The sequence below is a fragment of the Apis laboriosa genome, unplaced genomic scaffold, assembly GCF_014066325.1.
Source record: "Apis laboriosa isolate Shangri-la unplaced genomic scaffold, ASM1406632v1 scaffold4_cov146, whole genome shotgun sequence".
NCBI classification, from domain to species: domain Eukaryota; kingdom Metazoa; phylum Arthropoda; class Insecta; order Hymenoptera; family Apidae; genus Apis; species Apis laboriosa.
The window spans coordinates 6,026,556-6,050,198 of NW_025223501.1; the positions used below are offsets into that span (position 1 = coordinate 6,026,556).

At 22.6% G+C, this 23,643-nt stretch overlaps 4 protein-coding genes and 1 non-coding gene across 13 annotated transcripts in view; 3 read left to right on the plus strand and 2 right to left on the minus strand.

Annotated features, from left to right (window-relative positions):
* The window catches only part of LOC122717279 (trafficking kinesin-binding protein milt), a 29,292-nt gene extending 22,179 nt beyond the window's left edge, over positions 1–7,113 (plus strand). For 2 of the 8 annotated variants that reach the window (XM_043941200.1, XM_043941199.1), the window contains 9 exons: positions 3,022–3,098; positions 3,228–3,603; positions 3,827–4,062; positions 4,188–4,378; positions 4,459–4,701; positions 4,873–5,210; positions 5,359–5,706; positions 5,825–6,027; positions 6,292–7,111. In XM_043941200.1, the coding sequence (XP_043797135.1) occupies positions 3,022–3,098; positions 3,228–3,603; positions 3,827–4,062; positions 4,188–4,378; positions 4,459–4,701; positions 4,873–5,210; positions 5,359–5,706; positions 5,825–6,027; positions 6,292–6,780 (2,501 nt within the window). In that variant the 3' untranslated portion in view covers positions 6,781–7,111. Of the gene's footprint in view, positions 1–3,021; positions 3,099–3,227; positions 3,604–3,826; positions 4,063–4,187; positions 4,379–4,458; positions 4,702–4,872; positions 5,211–5,358; positions 5,707–5,824; positions 6,028–6,291 lie in introns of all 8 variants that reach the window. The other 6 variants (XM_043941195.1, XM_043941196.1, XM_043941203.1 and 3 more) reach the window with 5 other exon arrangements.
* A 2,211-nt stretch (positions 7,114–9,324) lies between these two features.
* Positions 9,325–12,137, plus strand: LOC122717099 (alpha-ketoglutarate-dependent dioxygenase alkB homolog 4). Its single transcript, XM_043940834.1, has 5 exons — positions 9,325–10,189; positions 10,382–10,507; positions 10,875–10,967; positions 11,111–11,538; positions 11,886–12,137. The coding sequence occupies exons 1-5, from the start codon at positions 10,088–10,090 to the stop codon at positions 12,031–12,033; spliced, it is 897 nt and encodes a 298-aa protein (XP_043796769.1). The 5' UTR covers positions 9,325–10,087; the 3' UTR covers positions 12,034–12,137.
* Positions 12,138–12,280: 143 nt separating this feature from the next.
* Positions 12,281–16,534, minus strand: LOC122716941 (CD63 antigen-like). The gene is made up of 5 exons (XM_043940488.1): positions 16,400–16,534; positions 13,623–13,811; positions 13,284–13,454; positions 12,706–12,942; positions 12,281–12,568 (listed from the first exon to the last, which is right to left on the minus strand). Exons 1-5 carry the CDS (start codon positions 16,472–16,474, stop codon positions 12,383–12,385), a joined length of 858 nt encoding a protein of 285 aa, XP_043796423.1. The 5' UTR covers positions 16,475–16,534; the 3' UTR covers positions 12,281–12,382.
* A 2,980-nt stretch (positions 16,535–19,514) lies between these two features.
* On the minus strand, positions 19,515–23,468 carry LOC122716942 (CD63 antigen-like). 2 transcript variants are annotated; one of them, XM_043940489.1, is made up of 5 exons: positions 23,264–23,462; positions 20,834–21,022; positions 20,283–20,453; positions 19,836–20,057; positions 19,515–19,647 (listed from the first exon to the last, which is right to left on the minus strand). In XM_043940489.1, the coding sequence occupies exons 1-5, from the start codon at positions 23,339–23,341 to the stop codon at positions 19,582–19,584; spliced, it is 726 nt and encodes a 241-aa protein (XP_043796424.1). In that variant the 5' UTR covers positions 23,342–23,462; the 3' UTR covers positions 19,515–19,581. The 2 variants fall into 2 exon arrangements, with proteins under 2 accessions (XP_043796424.1, XP_043796425.1); XM_043940490.1 differs by lacking the exon at positions 20,834–21,022 and having other exon boundaries at positions 23,264–23,468.
* Trnas-uga lies at positions 22,013–22,094 on the plus strand. The gene has a single exon. It is a non-coding gene; the product is annotated as a tRNA-Ser (tRNA).
* Positions 23,469–23,643: the final 175 nt, after the last annotated feature.

A 23,643-nucleotide genomic window follows, 5' to 3' on the forward strand; every position in this document is an offset into this window, starting at 1 on the left:
GAAATAATAATTCTGAAGAAGGGAAATATTGTGTATATATATTTGAACATTAAAATCATATGTAATTATTTGAAATTACAGAATACGATTTCAATATTTTATTTAAATTTCTAATAATAAATTATCATTAAATATATATATAATACGTAATAATGTGTAATAACGTTTTTAATTGATCTTGATTGAAATTTACTTTCATATTTTTTTACATCTAATGTATCGACAAACGGTATTATTTATTTTCAATGTGTTAGAAATCTTATGACAAAAGATTTAGTAATCTTTTATTATCTTATCTTTGCTACGATATAAACATATTATGTGATAAAATGGGTTGCATTGTTTTGAAGAGTATATTGGAGAAAAGTTGTTTGAGAAACTAACGGTGAGGGCAGCATCGTAAAATGGCGAAAATACGCGTCGCTTAGGTCGCTTTTCACGGGAACGATCGTGACTCACTTGCGTGATGTACCCACATTTCATATTTTCTATTTGTTTCTTTACCGTTTGATCTTGACCTTGTGTGCTTATATCCTACGATGAAAGGGTGAAAGAGCAATGTCATTTCACCAGAGTTCACGCCCAACTTCTTTCAATCTTCTAATTTTAAACTCCATTCATAACCTTTTTCTCTTAAAGGTTATAAAGGTTTTTTTTAAGAACTTTTTATTACCAATTTTATGCCTTTTTTCCATATATGTGTATATGTGCAGAATATATTAAGTCATAAAATTCTCGCATGAAGGATAAAAAAATTTTCATGGATAAATTTATTTTATTAATAAAGAGATTTCAATTTGAAATTTACATTTTAAACAAATATTAAGAAAATGATGAGCAAAATGTTTTATCTTGTTTGAATTTTTCTTCAAATTAAACGCTACAGAACAATAATTTACTTTGTTCCTCGTTTATTTGGTATGCATTATGAGTCTTCTATAATATACAAATTATCGGTAAGTAACGGAAATGGGAAGAACGAGGATATTTCTTATTTTGTTTTTTATTTTTTAATCGTTACATCAAATGTTTAACGTTAGATATTTTTACTTTGTAACACTTTGCGTTACACGCTGTAAAAATGAATCCTTATATATCTTTACATCAAGTTTCCTTTTCAAGAAAAACAACTTGGAAATTCAATCCAGTAAATGGCTTTTACTTCCATTCGATTTATCTAACTGTGTACAAATAGAATTCTCATGTTGCTCGTGTTTACAAAATATGTTTATATTTCATTCATCTTATCCTCGGTTTAGCAATATTATAGATTCATCTTATAAATTTTACTACATTTAAGAAAGTATAAAATTAGATTAGATTAAAAAAAAACATGTTTTAAATTATATTGCTCGTCATATCGTAATAAAAAGATTGCGTTATTTGGATAATAATGTTTGTTTCTCGTACAATTTTATTTTCGATTCACCTTGTTATAAATACAAAACATCGTATCTTAAACGTATTTCACTTTATGCTATCAGAAACATCGAATCGCATGCGAGTAATCGATGAATGAATGAACGAATAAATGTACGATATTTGTAAGACATGTGTACGATATGGATTTTTTGCATTTGTAATTGCTCGCAATCGTCGACTCGTTAACTAAACAAATACTGTAATATTAGTCGAATCGAGATACAGTACGGTGCGTATACTAGATGAAATTTCAAACTTATTTTTCTTGGAAACGAAATCTTATTCGAAAAATATTTAACGTTCTTTAAAACATTGGATTATTCTTTTTTAATTTCACAAATTATTTTATTCTTATTTACATTACGAATTCTGCACATATGTATACGATGTTTTAATTAATAGTGTTTTTAATAATACAACTGTGAATTATTTACAATGAATTATTGATATTACGATAACTCTTTGCTTTAGAAAATTATTTTAAAATTTTTAAATGAAATTAGATATATTTTTTATATATGGCATTATAGATAACATTAATTCAATCAAATGTAAATATAAATAAATTTAATAATAATATCATCTAATTGTAATTATTATATAATATAATTATATCTTAATTTGTGTAATACGAATTTTGATTTTTATTACTTGTCTTGCAAATTCTCAAGTCACAAGCTACGCTGATTATTACGGATGTAAAATGCACGCTTTTTAATGGAAGCACTGTAATCAGGGATTAATTTCTTTTTTTTACAATTCGAAAAGTCGTTAAAATAAATTGCTTGTTTCATTGTATTGTTGAAGATATTAACGTTTTTTTTTTATTTTTTAAGAAATAATCAGATTAGATAATAAAATCAATAATAAAAAAATCTATTAAACTATTTATCATATTATTTGTTATATTTTTTACTGTTTCCATTTGCTCAAATAGATATAACGTAAGAACATTTAAAAAAAACTTTTAATTTTAATTTTTAATTGAAATTCGATATATTAAAATTGTTTATAATATTATTAATTTTAGAGAAATTATAAATTTATAAATAAACAAATTGTTTAAATGTGTAACAACTTTTTGATGCATTGATATAAAAAAAAATTCTCGTATGTTAAAATTGTAAATGATATTTTCAATGTCAATAAATGTAAGGAATATGTAACAATTACATACAATAATAAATAACCATTGTGTAATATTTATTTGCACCTTCCCTAAAGATTCAAGTTTAATTTCCATATAAAATTTTAGCAAATTTTTATTGATTTGTGTACAGAAAGAACTTTGTGTATACAAAATTGCGATTCGTTATATTATCGACCAATACAAATACATCTTTTTTGTAGATATTTTATTATTATTATTATTATTATTATTGTTATTATTATTATTATTATTTATTATTATTATTATTATTATTATTATTATTATTATTATTATTATTATTATTGTACTTTGCATCGCTTGTACAATTATTTCATTTATTGCTTCTTTATTTTAGAATGCTGACATTATATGCATATTGTTTCATACTTTATTCTAAATGTTTCTTCTATATAATTAATTATCGCACGAACAATTACTTCTCGTTTCAGTTTTATGTAGCAACCGCGTGAGCCAAATGACCAAGACTTATAATGACATAGAAGCAGTCACAAGGCTTCTAGAAGAGGTAAATATGATCACAGATAATGTAACGTGTGTATGCATTATGTACAGCATAGAAAGGTACAGAATTGTTATTATACAGAATTAAAGAGTGGAGAGTATAGATGGACTAATCTTGTTCGTTAATTTGCAGAAAGAAAAGGACTTGGAATTGACCGCGCGTATCGGTAAAGAACTTTTATCGCACAATCAAAAACTTGAAACCACTGTCACGAGTTTAGAGACCGATTTGAAAGAAGCTAACGAAAAAATTACGCAACTTACGCACGAACTTGCAAAGAAGACAGAATTAATTCAAATATTAACAAACGATGCCGAAGAATCGAGTTCCGAAGCCGGTACGCCCACCGGATTTCGTGGGATTAACCTTGATATGATGCAGAAAAAAATCAGTTCTCTCGAGGATGAAAATAAACAATTAAGAGCAGAGTTCGCGAAATTAATGCACGATGCTGATAATTCAGAAGAGCAGGAAGCAAAACTTGTCAAGGATATTGCCGCCCAACTTGGTTAGTTTGATGAATCATAGTAATTGTCTTCTCTTATTTTAATCGCACGAAATCGTAGAAATTTATACGAAATCCGTAAAAATTCTTAATGTCGATTAGATTTTAAAAATATAATGTATAATTGATAAATAAATAATTTATATATGTTTATGTTATGTATATATTATACATGTAATGTAACATAAAATGACATAAAATGTAACGTATATGTATTTGTATGTAGCGAGTGCAAATATGGAGATGGATGGTATCACGGATGAACTTGATAGACAAAAAGAGGAAAATCGATTACAACACGAACAAATCGTCAGTTTAACAGCAAAATTAGCTGAAACAGAATTGAGATTGGCACAATTGATGGCCGAACATGACGAGGTGGGAGCTACTTTGCTCATTACCAAAGATAATCAAAATAATCTTGCAAATGAATTGGCTGAATTCAAGGATCGATATGCTGAAGTATGTACATTTATTGTTGTTCATTAATTCTTTTTATAAAATGAGTAATGCTAAAAGTAATTTTAAATCAAATTTGATGTAACATTAGCAATGATAAATAAATAATTTTTTATTTCTATTATAAGGTAGTGAATTTATTGGCGGAAACGCAAGATCAATTGCGAAAACAAAGAAAAAGAGGAATGCCAACTGTTAGAGGAGGATCTTTGTTTCCTTCAATGGGTGCTGTTCCACAACCTGATTCCATTGCTTCTGAATTGGAATCATCTCTTTATTCTGAACTCAGTTTGGATTCTGGCATCAGCACGGACAGGATGTATGTCTTTTTTCCATTTTTTTACTATTCAATATTAATACAAACAAAATTTTAATTCATGTTTTTGATTTTAAATACAGACCAACTTATAAGAAAGTCTTTGAAACAGTGAGAAGCGCGTCAAGAAGTACATCTTACCCAGTTGATGCAAATCAATTCCCACGAATAGGTTCAATGACAGTATCAACCTTATCCAGTGGTTCTGCTGGACTGCGAATGAGTTGTGGACAGATTAGACCTGTGGCATCAACATTTCCTAGCTTAGATTCCACTGGACATAGCGATTCAGAAGGTTCGCTGCTTACAGACTCTGAAGATTATCCGTGAGTTTATGTTTATTATATTTATATTAATATTTTTTAATATATATAACATTTTTTAATGAAAGTAAATTATGCTATATATATTTCATTAATAATCACGTTATTTATAATTATATTTTAATATTAATTTATGAAATATATAAGTTGATAAATATTTTTATACGTTTTTAGAGGACCTCAGCAAACAGGAGTACCAGGTGCTCCTGGTGCAGCAGATTTGGAGGCAGCTCTTCGTAGATTAACGCCTGCAGAAGTTCTTACGAGGCGCGCTTGTCTTAGCACTGGTACAGGATATACTTATGACTATGATGCAGGAGCTCATTCACCTTCCACCTTCGTACCTCTTGGTTGTAGAACTCCAGATAGTATTATGTCTACGGGAAGTAGCGGAAATATAAGTGGTTATGGTGGAAATGCTTGGAGAATACCTGAGAAATTACAGATAGTGAAACCTATTGAAGGTTCACAAACTTTGCATCATTGGACTCAGTTAGCCACACCTACGTTAGGTAATAATCTTTTATTTTTTATTTTATCAATTTAGTTCGTAGTTTTATATGTATATATATATGTAAATTACACTTTATCAAATATAACTATTTTTAAATATAAATAAAAAATCTGAACTTAAAAATCAAATTATAATTTTATTTTAAGGTGGTCTTTTAGAAGAACGACCAGGAGTAAAAACACGAGGAGGTCGTGGCCTGGAAGATTTAGGCCTAGTTACTTTTACTTTAAGCGACCTCGAAGAAGATGAAGAATACACTAATCCTGGAAAACTCTTTCAAGACACAGGTTCCGTTTATACATTTACCAATAGTACAGTTCTCCACCCTGATGATCATACAAGTGTCACTCCAAGTATTGTGGGTAGTAGAGTTGCAACTGCACCTAGTAGTGCTTTGAATTCTGGTATGAGCACTCCAAGAACGTTAAGTAGAAGGAATTCGACTTCAACATTTTCAACAACTCTTGGACTTGCAAAGATGTTGAATGAAAGAGGTATTTATTGTTTAAAATTGAAAATTCACTCTCTTTTTCATTTAATTTATAAAAATATTATATTCTTTGTCATAATCAAATTAATAATAAAAATAAATTAATCAATGTATTAAAATAGGTATAAAAGCTGTTACACCTTCTTCTGCATTAACTCCAAGTGGAGAAAGGAATTTTACACCTACTGCAACACCTTGTAATAGTCCTGATGCTAGTCCTCCAGAAAGTCGATCTGATTCACCAACTCCAGAAAGTGGACTTTCTTTAGGATTATTATCTAGTGGAGCTGAATTATTGAAGAGAACATTTGGTGGCGAGACTGAGGTATATTAAAATATTTATAAATGAAAAAATTTTATATTTTACTTTATTTTGATTATAGTTATATATAAAATAATGAAAAAATTAATTACTTACATTATAATGAATCTTTTTTTAAAATATTATTTTTTGGGAATGTTTTTCGTATATTCATTTTTAAAATTCTAATCTTATTCCTAAAAAATTATTATTTAAAAGTATTAATATACAAATAATATTAATTTATAAATTTAATTTATTTTAATATCATTTATATTTTGTTAACAGACAAAGAGAAAACGAACCGTATTATCTAGATCAGACAAAAAGGCTCTTACTAGTATTCGTTTAGTTGAAAAACTTGAAAGAATAGGCATTGACACCATAATGTCATCTACAACGATTGGTTCTTCTATATCTCCATTAGTGTTACAAGGTTCTTTATATACCAGACGTACTACCGAAAGTCCTATGGCTCAATTAACTTTCTTAAAAAGCTCCATGTCTTCAAGTGGAAGCCAAGAAAAACTTTCTCCTTCTTCCACGGCTAGTAATTCCTTGTCAACAAAACGAAAAATAATTGACAAGAAACAAGATGAATCTATGTCAAGCAGGGAATCAAATAGACAAAGAAGAACTGGTGCTAGAGCTATGAGACCTGATCTTGGACAAGTTACACCTGCGATTCCTGTTACGGTTACAAAAGAATCTCCTGCGCAATCCGCTTTGGGAACTATTAGCGCAATTCTTTTTGGACGAAAGGGTGGTTTACTTTGAAATCATTGTTTGTTGTGCATTAAGTAAATAACATTAAGAAAAATCAGATGAATTCTTAACAGAATATAAAAAAAATTGTCGGAGCGGTGATAAAATGGACAATTTACTTCGTTTCATTTGCATTAAATTTGTTTTATAAAAAAAAAAATATGATAAAAATTATAAATGAAATTTATATAAATTTTTCTATTTACATAACTATTTTCGGATATAATCAAGGTAAATAGAAATTTTTAATTTTAATTTAAGAAAAAAGGAAACGAAATAAAATACGGTATATATTTATCATAATGTTAATCATATGTAAAACTGTAAATAAATTAAATATGCTTTTATTTTATAAGTAATATTTTATAAAAAAGAAAATATTATATACATTTGTATTATAGAGATACAATATATTGTATCAAATTTGAAAGTCTGATTATAATCGATTAATTTTTTATTCTTTTTTAAAAATTATGATATTATATGAAAATATTAATTAATAATATTTACTTATTTACAGTTTTGTAAAATAATCAATGTGCAAATGGCGCATATATTTTAAAATGTTAATTTAACATTCCTACAATAGCTAATATCTTTTCTTTCTTTTTTTTTTTCTTTTTCTAAGTTTTATTTTTAATACTAGATTTCTGCATGGATGCAGAAAAATATTTAAAATATTATATTGTTTAAAATATAAATCTATATTTAAAAATTTTTTAAATCTTTAATTTAAAAATATTATATAAAACTAGTTTATCTTTTAAAATTCCAGTATTATAAAGTATCCAATTGTACAAATATGTTATTAAATGTACATTTATGTACATGTTATGTTTTTAAATGTACATTTTCTCAACGCTCCGACGTCTAAAAATTGAAAAAGAAATTTACAACTTATGTATTTTTTTTTTTTATGAAATAATCGTTTCACATTGATTGGATTATTTTTTAAATAATTTTAGGTAGTAATTCCGCAAAAAATATTGTATAGCATTATATAGTCGGAAAACAAAAAATCTTATAAATAATTATTTTGAATGTTTATTGGTGAAGATCAATTTATAGGCTTGTGTGCGCGCGCGCGAAAAATTAATTTAAAATCATTAATTTATATATAAACATATAAAAACCAAATGTGAATTATAGAAAGATCTATTATATGAATTAATTTTTATTGTATAGAAAATATATGGTGTAGTAATTAATATTTAAAAATGACTTAGAATTTGCAATCATGTGATATGAAGTGATACATCATTTAATATGATTTTTATCAGTAATTTTATCATTTTGTCTATGTTTCAAGTAACAAAGGAAATTTTATATGTAAAATTACTCTTTTTTTTTTATTTTTTTTTTTTGAATCTAATTTCATATTAATTAAAATATTAAAAAAAAAATCATTATTTTGATGCTTAATATTTAAAACTTGAAAAAAAATTGATTTGTATCAAATTTACATATTTACTTTATTAATATTCATTTATATTTTAATGTCCAAAATGTTCAAAAAGTAAGAAAGTTAACAAAAAAAGCAACATCAATAATGCACGTAAAAGCATATAAATGACTTCACATATAGAAAATCATGATAAAAATAAATTAATTTCTTTATTGATATTCTAATGATATAGGTTACAATGAAGAAATATAATTATTCTAAATATAAAAAAAAAAGAAAATCGCAGCGAATTTTATAAGTCGGAGCACAATTTTTAAAAACAGAATTTTTAGGGTGCTTTAAGTTGTATTAATTTCTTTTAATTATATTAGAAATTTATTATGTTTTAGATTAATTAATTAATTGTGTTACTATTGTTCGTCTTTTACAAAAGACTTAACATTTAGTATCGATAATTAAATAATTAGTCATTCCGTAATTGTCGATTAATTATTGATCAAAATGAAATATTCTATTTCTTTATATATTATTTATATAATAATAATAACTTGTAAATAATTAATAATGAATCGACGATTAATGACTGATTTATAGTTTTCGTCTGTATCGATGAAGGCGATAAAAAAAAATAATTTACTTCTTTAAAATTAAATTTGAGTAATTATTTACTTATGTAATTGAGCATTTTATTTGTTAAAGATAGATTGACCAATAATTAATCGATCAATTATTTTTGTAAATAGTAATCTGGATTTTCCTTTTGTTTCGTCTCTTTTTTTTAATCTGTTGCGGTTAAAAAAAATTGATTGCAATGTATTGAGTGAGTTTGATGATGAGATTCAATTTTATTAGTAAATGGACCTTTATCTTGTATCATAGAAAGGAATATTTAGAAAATGCAGTCTTGTACATAGAGAAATACTGATTAATAAATTAAATTGAAAAAAAAATCAAGATGTTTTGCAGTTTCTTTAAATTTTTTATTTATGTCAATATTATTGTTAAAAAATCATTTTTACGATGAATTTCTTAAATACATAATGCATAATTATTATTAAACTTCTATGATTTTTAAATCGTGTTTTTCTCTATTACTGATGTAACTTTTTTATTTATCGTTTTATCTTTATTTAGTGATATTTTTATTTTTCATTTTCATATATACAGCAAGATACAGGTCAATATTATATATGTACGTATTTATGTACTTATGAAGAAAAATAAAGCGAGGAACAGAGATAAGATAAAAATTAGAGATTAAGCGCCATCTTTAGAATGCAAATGAAACATAAGTATAGACAAAGAGAGCAAATAAAACAAGGAAGAGGAAAGGATAAAAATAAAATAAAAATATTGAAAATAGCTCTATCTCCAAAATGTCACAAATTGAACAAAAAAAGGATAGAAAATAATAGAAAAAGAATAGAAATAAAATAAAAGTTGATCGTCAATGTCATTTTGAGTAATTTTAAAAAAATGATTTTTTGAAGAGATTGTCTTTGAGAGATAATCTTTGATTGTCTTTTGTCAAAAGATGGCGTTGGTGATCAATTATTGCCTTATCTCTATCTTTTTTTTTTTACTATGTTCTATCCTTTCTTTTTGTGTTTAATTTACATCACTCTGAAGATGGCACTAATTTCAATATTTTCACTCTAACTCTGTCCTTTTTTTATTATTTGCTCTTCTTGTCTATATTTGTGTTTCACTTGAGACACTCAAGAGATGGCGCTGATTTCCCAATTTTTATTTTATCTTTATCTTTTTCTCATTATTATCTCTTTTTATACTTTTGGCTTATGATTACAGACAACATCGGATATCACTTGAATGTTTTCATCATTTCATGTTTTCTCTGTCAAAGCTATAATGTATATCTTTAATATCGTTAATATAAATTTATTGAAATAAAAAATGGAAACAATACGACCCTGTGGTTGTAAAGGAATAAGATCTTGCCTTTTATGTGAAACGGAATATAAGATTGTAAAACCCAATCTAAAGGCTTGTTTTGAGGTTAGATTATCTAAATATAGAATAAATTTTAATATTTTAGTTTTTTATTTAATACAAATTTTATATGTTTTATATGGAGATGTAATAAATTTTATTTAAACAAACAGTATATGTTTTATTGCTATTTGGTACATTGTAATATTTTAAATTTTTCTTTTATAATATTGATTATTGTAAATCATAACATTTCAGAAATGTTCTAGTTATGTATACTGTCCATATTGTGAGAAAGCATGGCCTGGTTGGAATTTTGATCTTTACAAAAATCATCCAAATCACCAAGGAACTGCTATAGAATTTCCTGGTGTTTATATAAAAGTATTCATTTATTCATTTTATTCATATATTACATATTATATCTTTTTTCTAATTTTAATTATTTAATTTTTTATTTATATTATTGTATAAATAATTTTGCTCTTCAAGTTAATTTATAATTATCAAGTTATAAAATAAAAATGATTATTAGAGAAAAGAAAAGAATCTTGTTACAAAAAAAATTTAATAAAAAATATTTTTTTCTTTATTTTAAAATAAAGAAAAAAATTTTTTATTTTAAAAATAGCATTAATAATAATTTCAATTTATTATATAATAAGTTTTTTATTATTATCTATTTTAAATATATATAATGCTTAAGAAGTAATTTTAATAATCATTTCTTTATATTTATTTTTTTATGAAGTTAGACTTTTTAACTCCTTGGGAAATTAACTCATTGATCAATATAATTGAAAAAATACCTTGGGAAGCTTCTCAAAGTGGAAGAAGGAAACAGGTATTACATAAAAATAATTTAAGAATATTTATTGTTACAAAAATTATTACATTCTTATATTTTGAAACATAAATAAAACATAAATAAAATTTTAATAAAAAAATTAAAGACAATTAATTCTAAAAATATTTTAAAATATTTAGAATTTTGGTCCAAAATGCAATTTCAAAAAGAGAAAACTTCAGTTGGGTTCCTTCAATGGTTTTCCAAAATCTACTCAATTTGTGCAACAAAAATTTTCTGAAATTCCTATACTTAATAATTTTCAAACAGTAGAACAATGTACTTTAGAGTATGACCCGGTACGAGGAGCTTCAATAGATCCACATATTGATGATTGCTGGATTTGGGGTGAAAGAATAGTTACTGTTAATGTCATGGGTGATTCAGTTTTAACAATGAGTTCTTATCACGGTCCCGATACAAAGTACAATTTAAAAAGTATTATAGAATATTCCTCAACAATTGAAGGTTTAAAATTTGATATAAAAAATAAAAATGAAAATGAAGATATTATTGTAAGACTCCCAATGCCAGAAGGATCTCTTATGGTTCTTTATGGTATTGCAAGGTAAATAAATTTTATATCTTTTAAAATGATATTCAAATATGTATTTATATTGTTAATAGTTATTTGGGATATTTATTTGTTATTTATATATCATTATATGAAATAATTATTTTGATTATAAATATATTTCGATTAATAACTTATAGTTTTATTTTATTAAATATTTACATAACAATTTAGTTATATTTAATTAAAACATTAATAATATATTTAATTAAACATATAAATATTATAAATATTTAAAAAATATTCTAAATATAATAAAATGAATAAAATAGAATGTAATAATTATGAATTTTATTTTATTATTTATACAAGTATTAAAGCTTCTTCTTCTTATTTTGTAGGTACAAATGGGAACATTGTGTTTTAAGAGAAGATATAAACTCTAGGCGAATTTGTTTAGCTTATCGTGAATTAACCCCCCCATATTTATTTAACTCAACAAATAATGAAATTGTTAAAGAACTCTTAAAGAGAGCTTCAGTTTTTTGATAAAATGTAATTAAATTTAAAAAAAACTTATTCCAATAAAATATATATTTAATTTACAAAATATTTAAATACACATTATATGTTACGTATTATAGAAATATATTAATTTTATATATATATATAATAATATATATTATCTACAATTATATTTTTATATAAACAATACAAATTTCTATATTTAAGAAAATATTAAATTTGAAATAACATAGAAATTAATTTTAATTAAAAAAAAAATATATAAAGGAAAGAAAAACAATTTTTGTACAAAATAAAAATATTTTTAAAGTTTTAAGAAATTGAAAAGTATTACTTTAAATAAAATTATTTCAATAAGAATTAATAAAAAATCCTAAAAATTTTTCACAGGATCAGAAGACATATAAACAACAGGAAAGGTAGTGAAAGGATCTGATTTTCCTAATGGTTGGTAACCATTAACTAAACTTTCCCTTAATTCCCATTTACGTCTCTCCCTTTCTGTTTTTTGTCTTCTTATTGCTTTGCCTAACATACAGGCAAACATTATTCCCGTTAACTGAAAATAAATAGTTAAATTAACTAAAATATATATTATTGAATTTTATATAATACTTTTTTCCTTTATCAAATATTAATTAACAATATTTTTATAATTAAAAAAATAATAAAAAAAATATATATATAAATACGAACCTGAATAAGAGCAATAGCTACAGCTCCAGTACCGATATAAAGTGCACTCCTATGAATAATGATTGAAAGATTTTGTATACATCCAGTCGTATAAAATTCAGAACATAAAATTCCTTTATCGTCGTAAATACATGTATTATTTTCTGATGGAATATTTGATTGACAAGATGGAGGAAATTTTTGTTCCTTCATAATTTCTTCCCAATCTTTATATCCATTGTATCCGCAACAATAAAGCTATTAAATAATATATTTTATGAGATAGCATATTAATAAGTATTATATATAGTATACATTTAAACATATCATTTAAAAATATTAAGTAATTTTGCTAAATGTTAGAATGATTAAAGAAATCTTTTCTATATTTAAAAATGTTTTTTTAAAAATTCGTAGTTTAACATTATATTATATTAAAAGTAAAACGTAAAACAAAGTAAACGTAAAATAATAAATTTAGTTTTTCTGTTTAAATAAATGATATTTGTTTAATATATATGTAAATGTAAATTTATATGTATATAAATGTATGTAGTGTATACGTATTATAATTCGTAAAATTTAATAAAATTTATTACTTTCGATTGTAGAAAATCGATAGCTTCTGTAGCTTCTACATTCTTTTCATATTGATGCATAGTAATGTTAATTTTCTCGGCAAGAAGATTCTTTATTCCATCTTGAAGAGCATAAGCTGCAATTGCAGCTGCTAATTCTAATACGAGAACGAACGAAAGTGATACTGCAAACTAGAAATATAATAAATTTTGATTATTTGCCAAACTATATATATATGTATATGTAAGTAATATTAAAATTAACGATTTATATAAAGAAAAAATATATTATATTAATATTTATTTGATATTAATCTATGTATATGTGTATAAATATAAAAAAGATAATTAAATATTTACCACAAGAACCATGCAAGTACTTTCTCTAAGAGCTCCACAACATCCTAGAAAAGCTATTATAAAAACGAATATTCCAACAACAATTAAAAGAGTTGCTGGAGAAAAATAGCTGGGATCCAGAAAATGAGAGAAATCTTCATAAACAGCATAAATTGTTGTTCCTACAGATATTATCATTACTCCCGTTAACTGTAAATAGATAATAAATTATAGATTATAATTTTATGAGAAAATTATACATAAAAAATATTAGAATGAAAAATTTTTATTTTTTTTTTTAAATATTCATGTTTTAAAAAAATGTTTATAGATAAAAAATTCATATTTGCAAATTATATAAGTGAAATATTAAATTATACATAAATTTAAACTGTATTAATAATTTATATATATAATTGAATATATATTTTTCAGAAATAAATTTCCTTATTTTTTTAATTAATAAAAAAATTAATATAATAATTTATATTATTGACATTATTATAATGTTTTTAACAATAATATTACTTTTTATGCTTAAACTTTTGAATCTTGAATATCATTTAAATGAATATACCCATATTAAACGATAGAGAACTCTTGTCAAGGGAATGAGCTTTTGGACATATGATGTAACTTATTCACTGTACATTTGCATCAATTACAATTTATTATAGTCAGATTTGTATTTTAAGTAATATACATTTTTTTATTAATGTAAAAGATTTTTAACATTTATCGTAATCGTATATGAAAGTTTTATATATAATGAAATATATAAAAATAAAATATTGAAATTATTATTTTTATAAAAATTTATTTTTAAAAATTTAAAAAAAAAGTTTAAAGAAATTATATGAAAAGTATTTTTTTTCTTCTATTATAGTTGATGCTAGAAATTTTATAAATTCTTTTTTTTTTCAATAATGTTCGATTTTGTAATTAATATATAAATATATAAAAGGCTATATGAAATAACAAAGAATTATAGAAAAATTAATACATTAAAAAATATTAGAATAACATTTATTTCATTTTAATAATTTGTATAATAGAATTTATAAAAAGCAATTTTTATTTTGTTCACTTAAATTTAATTTCAATATTATTATTCTTTTGAAAATAGACGGAAAATTTTAATAGATATCAAAAAATGAGTTAATATGTTAGATTTTATAAAATTTTATGGAGTAAAAAGATTTAAACTACCATATCGATTTATGGTTGATATTATTTTAAATTGAATCGAATTTAATAATTTTTTATATATAAGCTTCTTAAAGTTATAAAATTAAAATTTCTACTCCATAGAAGTTATATTTAAAGAATAATTCATTTCTAACGTAATCGATTTTTCAATTTTTTTTGAACAGGGTTATCGAACCCATATCACTTAAAAAAATATTTTTTTTTTCTGAATATAAAAATCTATTTTAGATAATAATAAAACATAGAAACTCTCTTATCATTATCAAGAGATTGTCTATCTGAAATGATAAGACAAGCTATTTATGTTTGCAAAATAAATCTTTCCAATTTTGATATCGATTGCAAAAAAAAACAAGAATTTCTATTTTTATTTCAAGAATTAGATGTTCCAATTCCTTGTAAATCAATTTTCACATATTTACGCAAAAAAATTTAATTTCAACTCATATATTGTCTCAACTTTTTTTCGATCAATAAAAAAAAATAAAAATTCTAATTCGAATTATACAGATATGTGTGTAACATTTTAAGATTTTAATTTTTTTTCAATTTATTGATCGGTCGGAATGTAATGATGAAAATGGGGGGAAAAAGAAAGAAGGGGGATGACATGGATAGTTCGCGACGTTGTAAAACTTGTGCATTAGAGTAATAATTCATCGGGGTCAACTTCACTCAGTCGATATCGATCCCTTTTGTTCGTTCGAACGATAGGGTAGAACTTTGATCCATGCTCGTATCCGAGGGTTGACCTAACTTGTTGAATCTCAGGGCCGAGTGTACGGTTATTCTTATTGCTTTTTCTTGGACACCACACGTTACAATCCTAGCCAACCTCGACACCATTTACCATCGTCCTCGTTTTTCCCTCGCGATTCGATTAATATTTGCCTACTTATTGTTCCTCTTATTATTCGCATTATTATGATTCAATTTTATAATACAATTTTTTAAATTTTCGATATGATATTGCCTTTCAATTTTGCTTTTATGTAAATATCAGTTATTGTCTCTAACTAATTTGTTTACTAATCGATTATTCGTAAATATTTTGGTTTATTTTGACGTTTCATTCGTTTTTCATATATTTCATAGATTTCAATAAATTCGATCAATTGTACAACGTTTAAAACTGTCTCATAGATACAGATCCGTCAAAGTCTGCCGTACTTTGATATCTGTATCGTATTATGCATGTATCATGTTACATACACACACACACACACATATATATATATGTATTTATCTATGTCGATAGAAAAATTGACATGAAATAATTAATGCAATATTGATCAAATTATAAATTATTGATATTATATATACATTCGATAGAAAATTGAAGATATAATGTGAATGAAATTAATTATCGATAATATAAGAAAATATTGAAAATTCAAAAGGATAATCGAATCGTTTGTTGAATGAACGAAATAAATATTAAACACGATACACGCATAATTCGCATAATTGGACAAATACGTATTTGTTTAATATAAGCAATAGAAAAATCAGCCTCATATGTATATAAACGCGACATAATGATCTTCGAAGGTCAGATGAAAAGTAGATGAAAGAATGTGGTTACAGACCACAAAGAGGGAGTTAACCGCGCAAAGCAGATACTTGATGCAACGTAGACCAACGTCGAGGTGTGTGGCAGCCATTTTGGTGTCTGAGAATCCTCTTTCACGCAGGTGCACTACGGAACTGAACGTGGAAACATCTAAACTCGATTCGATGTATCGTATTATCTACTGATAAAGCGGTATACGTACCAACGACACACGTAGCGCTGTTTGCTTACGTGTTTTTACAAGCATCTTTGTTTTTTCTTTTTTTTCTTCTCTCTTTCTTCTACTTCTCTTACTCAAATATTTATCTGTTCCTGTTTCTTCTTCTGTATGCAAAAAAACTCCTATTGTAATAGCTATATAATGATCGAGAAAACTTATTATTAAATTGTTCGAGTGAGGATTAATTCTAATGCGATTTCAAATATATTATGGTATACAATTACAAATGATAATGAGTAATCATTATTTTCATTATTAAATAAAATTTTTAATATTTTTCAAATAATATCATATTTGTAAAATCGTTTGTATAAATCGAAAAACTTAGTAATATAAATATAATAATATATATAATATATATTGTTATATTGATAACTGTTATACTTCAGATTAGATTATCAGAAAATTAATTATATTTTATCGTATTTAAAGAAAAAATAAATGTAAATAAATTAAGTAAAAGTTGAATGAAGTTGCATTGTTACTTATTTATGTAAAACTTAAAAGATGCTAAAATATTTTCTTGATAAATATATCTGATATATTAAAAAATGATTTTAAATAAAGGACATTTTAAAATAAAATGTATTTTCTCAAAAAAAAATATAAATATTTTATGAATAAATAAAATTACATAAATCTATATTATATTTAAGAATATAAATCTATTCTTCATAAATTTTACGAATTGGGAAGAAAAAAATTTTTTGGTATATAAATATAAATATATATGAATATAATGATAAGAAATAAGAAGGGATTAATCTATATATTGTATAAAATTTAGAACAAAAATTTATTTAATTTAAAATTACTTATAAATAAATAATACAGATATTGATCGCATACAATGATCTACATCATATGATATTTAGCAAAAAGATTGTGAAATACTCAACACTGGCACATCGACCGGTCACTACGCCCATGCGTGAAAACAGAATATGACTCATGCGTACTATGTATCGTGTGGGTAATTCAGCACACGTTCATTATTCATATGCTGAAAACTATTACGACCTGTGGCAGATTCTATTTCAAATCAAGGAAAGAATTCTTTTTCTTTGCTTAAAATAGAGTCATTTAATTCCAATTTTCTTTTAATCAAAATTATAAACGAATTTATCAAGATGGTATGTAAAAGAGCATTGATTAAAATGATAATTATTTCATTCATACAATGAAATGAATTAAATGAATAAATGATAATAGAAATACAATAAATTGAAAATTATTTACAATTTATAAAAAAAATGAGAATAATAAACATATATGTAATAATAAACATGTCGATTGTTTATTTGTTTATTATTCTTGTACTATGTTACATAAATCACAAAATATAATATTTTAATTTTATCGATTATTTTAATTTAATTTGACTTATATTTTAAAAATTAATAAAAATTATTCATAAGAAATAAGATTAAAATGAAAAAAATATTAATCACTCACTTTAATTCAAAACTGATTACTAAGTAGCTTTCGGATTAACGATTTTCAGGCAATTATTTTTCCGCGCGATAATTATGCAATCGGGATTTCACAAAACTTAACAAAACAATACTTAGAATAATGATTTATAAAATCGTTAATTTATGAAATCGTGAAATGAAAAATCATATTAAGAATACGGTTATTGTATGATAAAATACGATAAAATTATTAGTATAAAACTATTTTAATAATTTTAGAACACATAATCTAATCTAATTATATTTTATATTTTATGCAATATAATTTTAAGATACGTTGTATTATTGTATAAAACAAAAGATATAATTAGATTGTCATTAAAATATGTTTTATATATTATTATTATATTATTTCTTTTTTATTAAATATATCATTCAACTTCTAAACGTATAATTGTATAAATATTATTATACATAAGAAAAAAGAAAAAGAGAATAATAATAATATAAAAAAATTTGGTTTTTTAATAAACATGAAAAATTTTTGTTTTATATTTCTTTATTTCACTTAAATTTTATTGAATACATAATATTTTTTTTTTATTCAAATATAAATTACTTTATATTATATTATTTTTTATTGGAAGTATTATATATATATATATATATAGAGTATATATATCATTGAAAGATATTTTTTTTATTTTTAATAATATTGGAAAATATTTAGGATACAATTTAAATAATTCCGAAATAAAAACATAATCTAAAAAAAATTTAATTAATCAATATTTCTTCGTATTCATTCTCTTTATAAAAAAAACATATCTTCTTTCCATTGTACAATAAATAATGATTTATTATTTCATAGGAGCTTAAATAATCAAAGAATATATTATTATTATTATTAAAAAAAATAATAATTATGATAATAATATAATATCACTGTAAAGATTTATTATTATAAGTAATAAATGTTTGGTCTAAAAACTAGAATGTAAATTACATTCTATGAATGTAAATTTTATTTCTAAAATTATAAAAATAAGAACGCCTTTTTACAATAAGATTTATTTTACAATAAGATGGAATGATACGATACATATTTTACAAAAAGGAAAATATGTATCGTACCATTCCATTTTTAAATTTCTTTCTTATTAAATGCATATCATATATTGATCATCCTTATTTATTAAATTTATTAAGTTTTAATTTAATTTTTTCGATGTTCAAAATTATTAAATTTAATTATAACATTTATTATAATAAATGTAATTAAAAAATAAATTATTCGAATCATTGTATCTTAAATATTTTCCACTATCGTTTAAAATAAAAAAAGAATTTAAATATTTATTATTTATATATACATTGTAACATAATATTTATTAATTTTATTTAATTGTTTCTTGATTTTATAGTTTTGAAAATAAAATATATTACTATTATAATAAAAATTTTTGATTTAAAATGAAATCATAATTATAATAATATTTTTGTTTACAATTAACTTTTAATTTAAAATATCATATGTAAAGATTTTCAAATCCTTGAAAAATGTTATACAGTTTCATAACTATTTCTAATCGATCGCGCTAAGAAAATTGAAAACCAGATTCCTATTGCCTGAAATGAATAACAATTTAATTGTTATTAATAATTAAAATAATAGATTTTTTTCATATATGAATATTTTTTACTAAGTTTATATTGGAAAAATTATATAATTCTTGTTTCTTTATATTATTAAAATTTATATTTAATTTCTAATTATTTGTTATGTTTTATTTTTAGTTTATATGTATATTAATTACCTGAACGAAAGCAATTCCAATGGCAACGCCACCAAGTTGCAGAGCGTGAGAATTAATAAAAGAAACAAACTCAGAATAACAACCTTGAGAATGCAATGTTAAAGATCCAAGAGTACAATTTACCGATCCTACAGCCCCCATTTCAATATTACAACATGAGAGCGGAAGTGCAGATATAGTATTCATCCAATCGCTTGCATTTTTTGTTCCACAACAATTAAACTAGAATAAATAACATTTCTATGATAATTTAATTTTATATTAATTTTATATATCTATAATTTCATTTTAATTTCTAGATATTTAAAAATTAAATTTACCAAATTTATTTATTATTTAAATTCAGAAATAATTAATATATTATATAATATATCAATTATATAATATAAATAGTATAAATAAATAAATAAAAAACTTATCAAAAATAAAAAGAAAAAAATATTTTACATCTTGCTGAAGTTTATCCCAAACATATGCTATTTCTTTATTATCAGTATACATCTTCATTGTATCTTTCATTTTATTTTGAATAATCGACGATGCTCTAGCTCTCAAAACATATCCTGATATACCACCTGAGAGTTCCAAAATAAAAACGATGATCAACAACGATGTAAACTAGAATTAAGAAATTAAGTAAGTTGAAAATTATACAAATATTTATATTTTATAATATATATATAATGTTATTTCACTATAATATAAGTGAAAAAAAGTATTAAATTAATTTGATTTGATTAATAAAATATTTTATTAATCAATTTTGTATAACAAGAAGAAAAAAACATTGATAATATATTTATGTAAAATAACAATATACATTGAAATAAAAACATAATAGTTCTTATTTGATTCTACTATTTGATTTTGATTACAATGAAATGATTCATTGTAATTTTATTCATGATTTATTATATTTTGTTGAAACTATAATGGAAATTTTATAAAGTAATAAATAATATTACCAAATATTTTTATATTATTAATATTATAAATACCGTAATTATCATGCAATAATTCTCGCGTACAGCACCACAACATCCGAAAAAGGCAATAAAAAAAATAATTGCACCGATTGCAATCAATAAAGAAGGAACTGATAAAAATTTATTATCCAAGAAATGTTGGTAATTATGATAAACTCCATGAATCACAATTCCAATGGATAATAAAATTATACCGGTGATCTGAAAATAATATTTTATATATAATATTTTTTTATCTCGAATTAATTACAACTTAAATTTGAAAAAATATAATAATAATATAGTAATAATATTTTAATTCATTATAAAATCAGTAATTTTTTCTAAAATACTTTAATCTTTAATAAATTCCCAGTTCCTTTTTATCATTATTTATCAAAAATATAATAAATATACGAAAATAATATAATCGATTAAATATAATCGATAAATTAATTAAAATTAAATATTTATTATAACTTAAAAAATAAAACAATTAATCTCTAATTAAATTCTATTTAATCATTTTCATAAAAATATAAATTTGCATAAATATTTGCAATCTAATTATTTATTGCACGCGATTCAGCAATTCGATTTAAGCATTTATTGAATCAATTATTTAGATCTATTTACATTGTAAATTGAATCAATAGAAAATCAAATTAAAAGTTCTATTATATCCAATTACTCACTGAGAAGAGAAACAAGGCTAATATGAAGCCATGATTTAAAAAAATGAGAACGACTTTTATAAATTGCAGATATTTACAAATTTTTTTCAATTATATACATATATTAAATATTTTTCCTAAAATATATTATGATTATATTATTATATTATAGTATTATATTATGATTTTTTACATTTTTATATTTTTTACATTACAAATTACTTAATATATATATGACAATTATTTTGTTTAAATAACAATTATTATATTAAAAATAATTAAAAATAGTCACAAAATAAAATATTAATAACTATAAATTATTTTATAAAATTATATTACAAAAGCAAATAAACGTTAGATTAATTTTTTTGTTCAAATACAACTAATTGATATCAATTTTTTAATGTATAAATTTCATTTTTTTAGTATTGAAAGAAATTGATCAGAAAAAATCATATACAAAATATAAAATTAAAATATTTACTTTTTCAATATATATACAATTCTTATTCTTATACAATAAACCTCGATTTTAAATGCTGCGGTGTCCGAGCGGTTAAGGAGATGGACTTGAAATCCATTGGGTTCTACCCGCGCAGGTTCGAATCCTGTCCGCAGCGGAATATTTTTTTTATTTTCATAAGAAAGCAATTTTTAGAATTTTTAATCAAACAAACTTAGGAAAGTTTTCATATTATTTTAAAGTAATTTTATCATAACATATTTAAATTTTATAAATAATTTATTATAATCAATGAATATATTAAAAACTTAATAATACTTTATTATAATTATTATTAAAGTTTATAATTTTATTCAAATTTTTATCATTTAAAACAAGAAATTTTAATGAATATTTAATGTTCTTATTTAATAAGAAAAAATTTTTTAAATATTCAAGTATATTTTTACTTTTATATATTGATATTGTTAGACGTTATATTAATTTTAAAAATTATTTAATTAAATCATTATTTAATTAAATCATATAATAAAGTTATTAAAAATAACAAAATATTATTATTATAAATATATTTTTATTATATATATTTAAGTATATTTGTATTTACATATTTATAGATATATTTTGTCCATTTCCAATTTTTTTTATAAAAATATAAAATATAATTTATAATAAAAGAACTAAAAATATTTCGTTAATTTTTACATATACATATTATAATTTCGTTACAACATTTATTTTGAAGAAATCAATCTATATATAATTTAAAAATAAAAGTTAAATTTAAGATAAATAAATCGTGAATGATACGCAATGTCACTATGACAAATATTTATAAACTATTAGTTTTATAATAAACTATTAGTTTTACATTTTTAAATAATAATTTAAATAATAATTATATTATAATATTTAGATTATTTCACTATGATACTGATTGGTAGTTTTTATAAAATCGATATTTATATCGATATTTAGGTTATACTTAGGTTAGTATGAAATTAATGTTTTGCGTTATTACAATAATTTATAAAAAGAATAACGTATATATAGGATTATCATATTAGTAAAATTTTTATAATTTAATAAATAAAAAGCGAATAAAATCATATAAAATTGTTTAATTATAACTTTTTGAATTGTGCTACACTTTTATTATGATTCATAATCAAATTAAAAGAATATTTCATTATTTATACAATATACGAAATGATTTATTATCTTTAAATTTTTCAAAAAATCAAATATGAAAATTAACATTAATAAATTTATTAGAGTATTTAAAATAACTAAGAGTTATTAATAAAAAAAATAAAAATTACTCACAACGAAGAATAGATTGAAGATGAACATCAGATATTTGACACATCGTGAACCAAGAGATAATTTCATAGCATTGACCATTTTTTCTTAGAATTAATATTTTTTTATTAATTATAATGATAACAATTTTTTCTTTTCTTATTTTATCAAGATTAAAAAAAAGCGCACAAACTTACTAACAACATTGCAACAATGATTCACTACTTTTAGACAGTTATCGCGTGGCTGCGTGTTCAAGCGCATGCGCAATTGTAATACTCTCAACCAAGGTTACGAAACTTCAAAGGTTACCAACCGCAAATTCTTTTTATAAATCTATATATTTTTTTATATAACTATTATATTAATACCTATTATTTATTATGATTAAAAGCATCTTATAA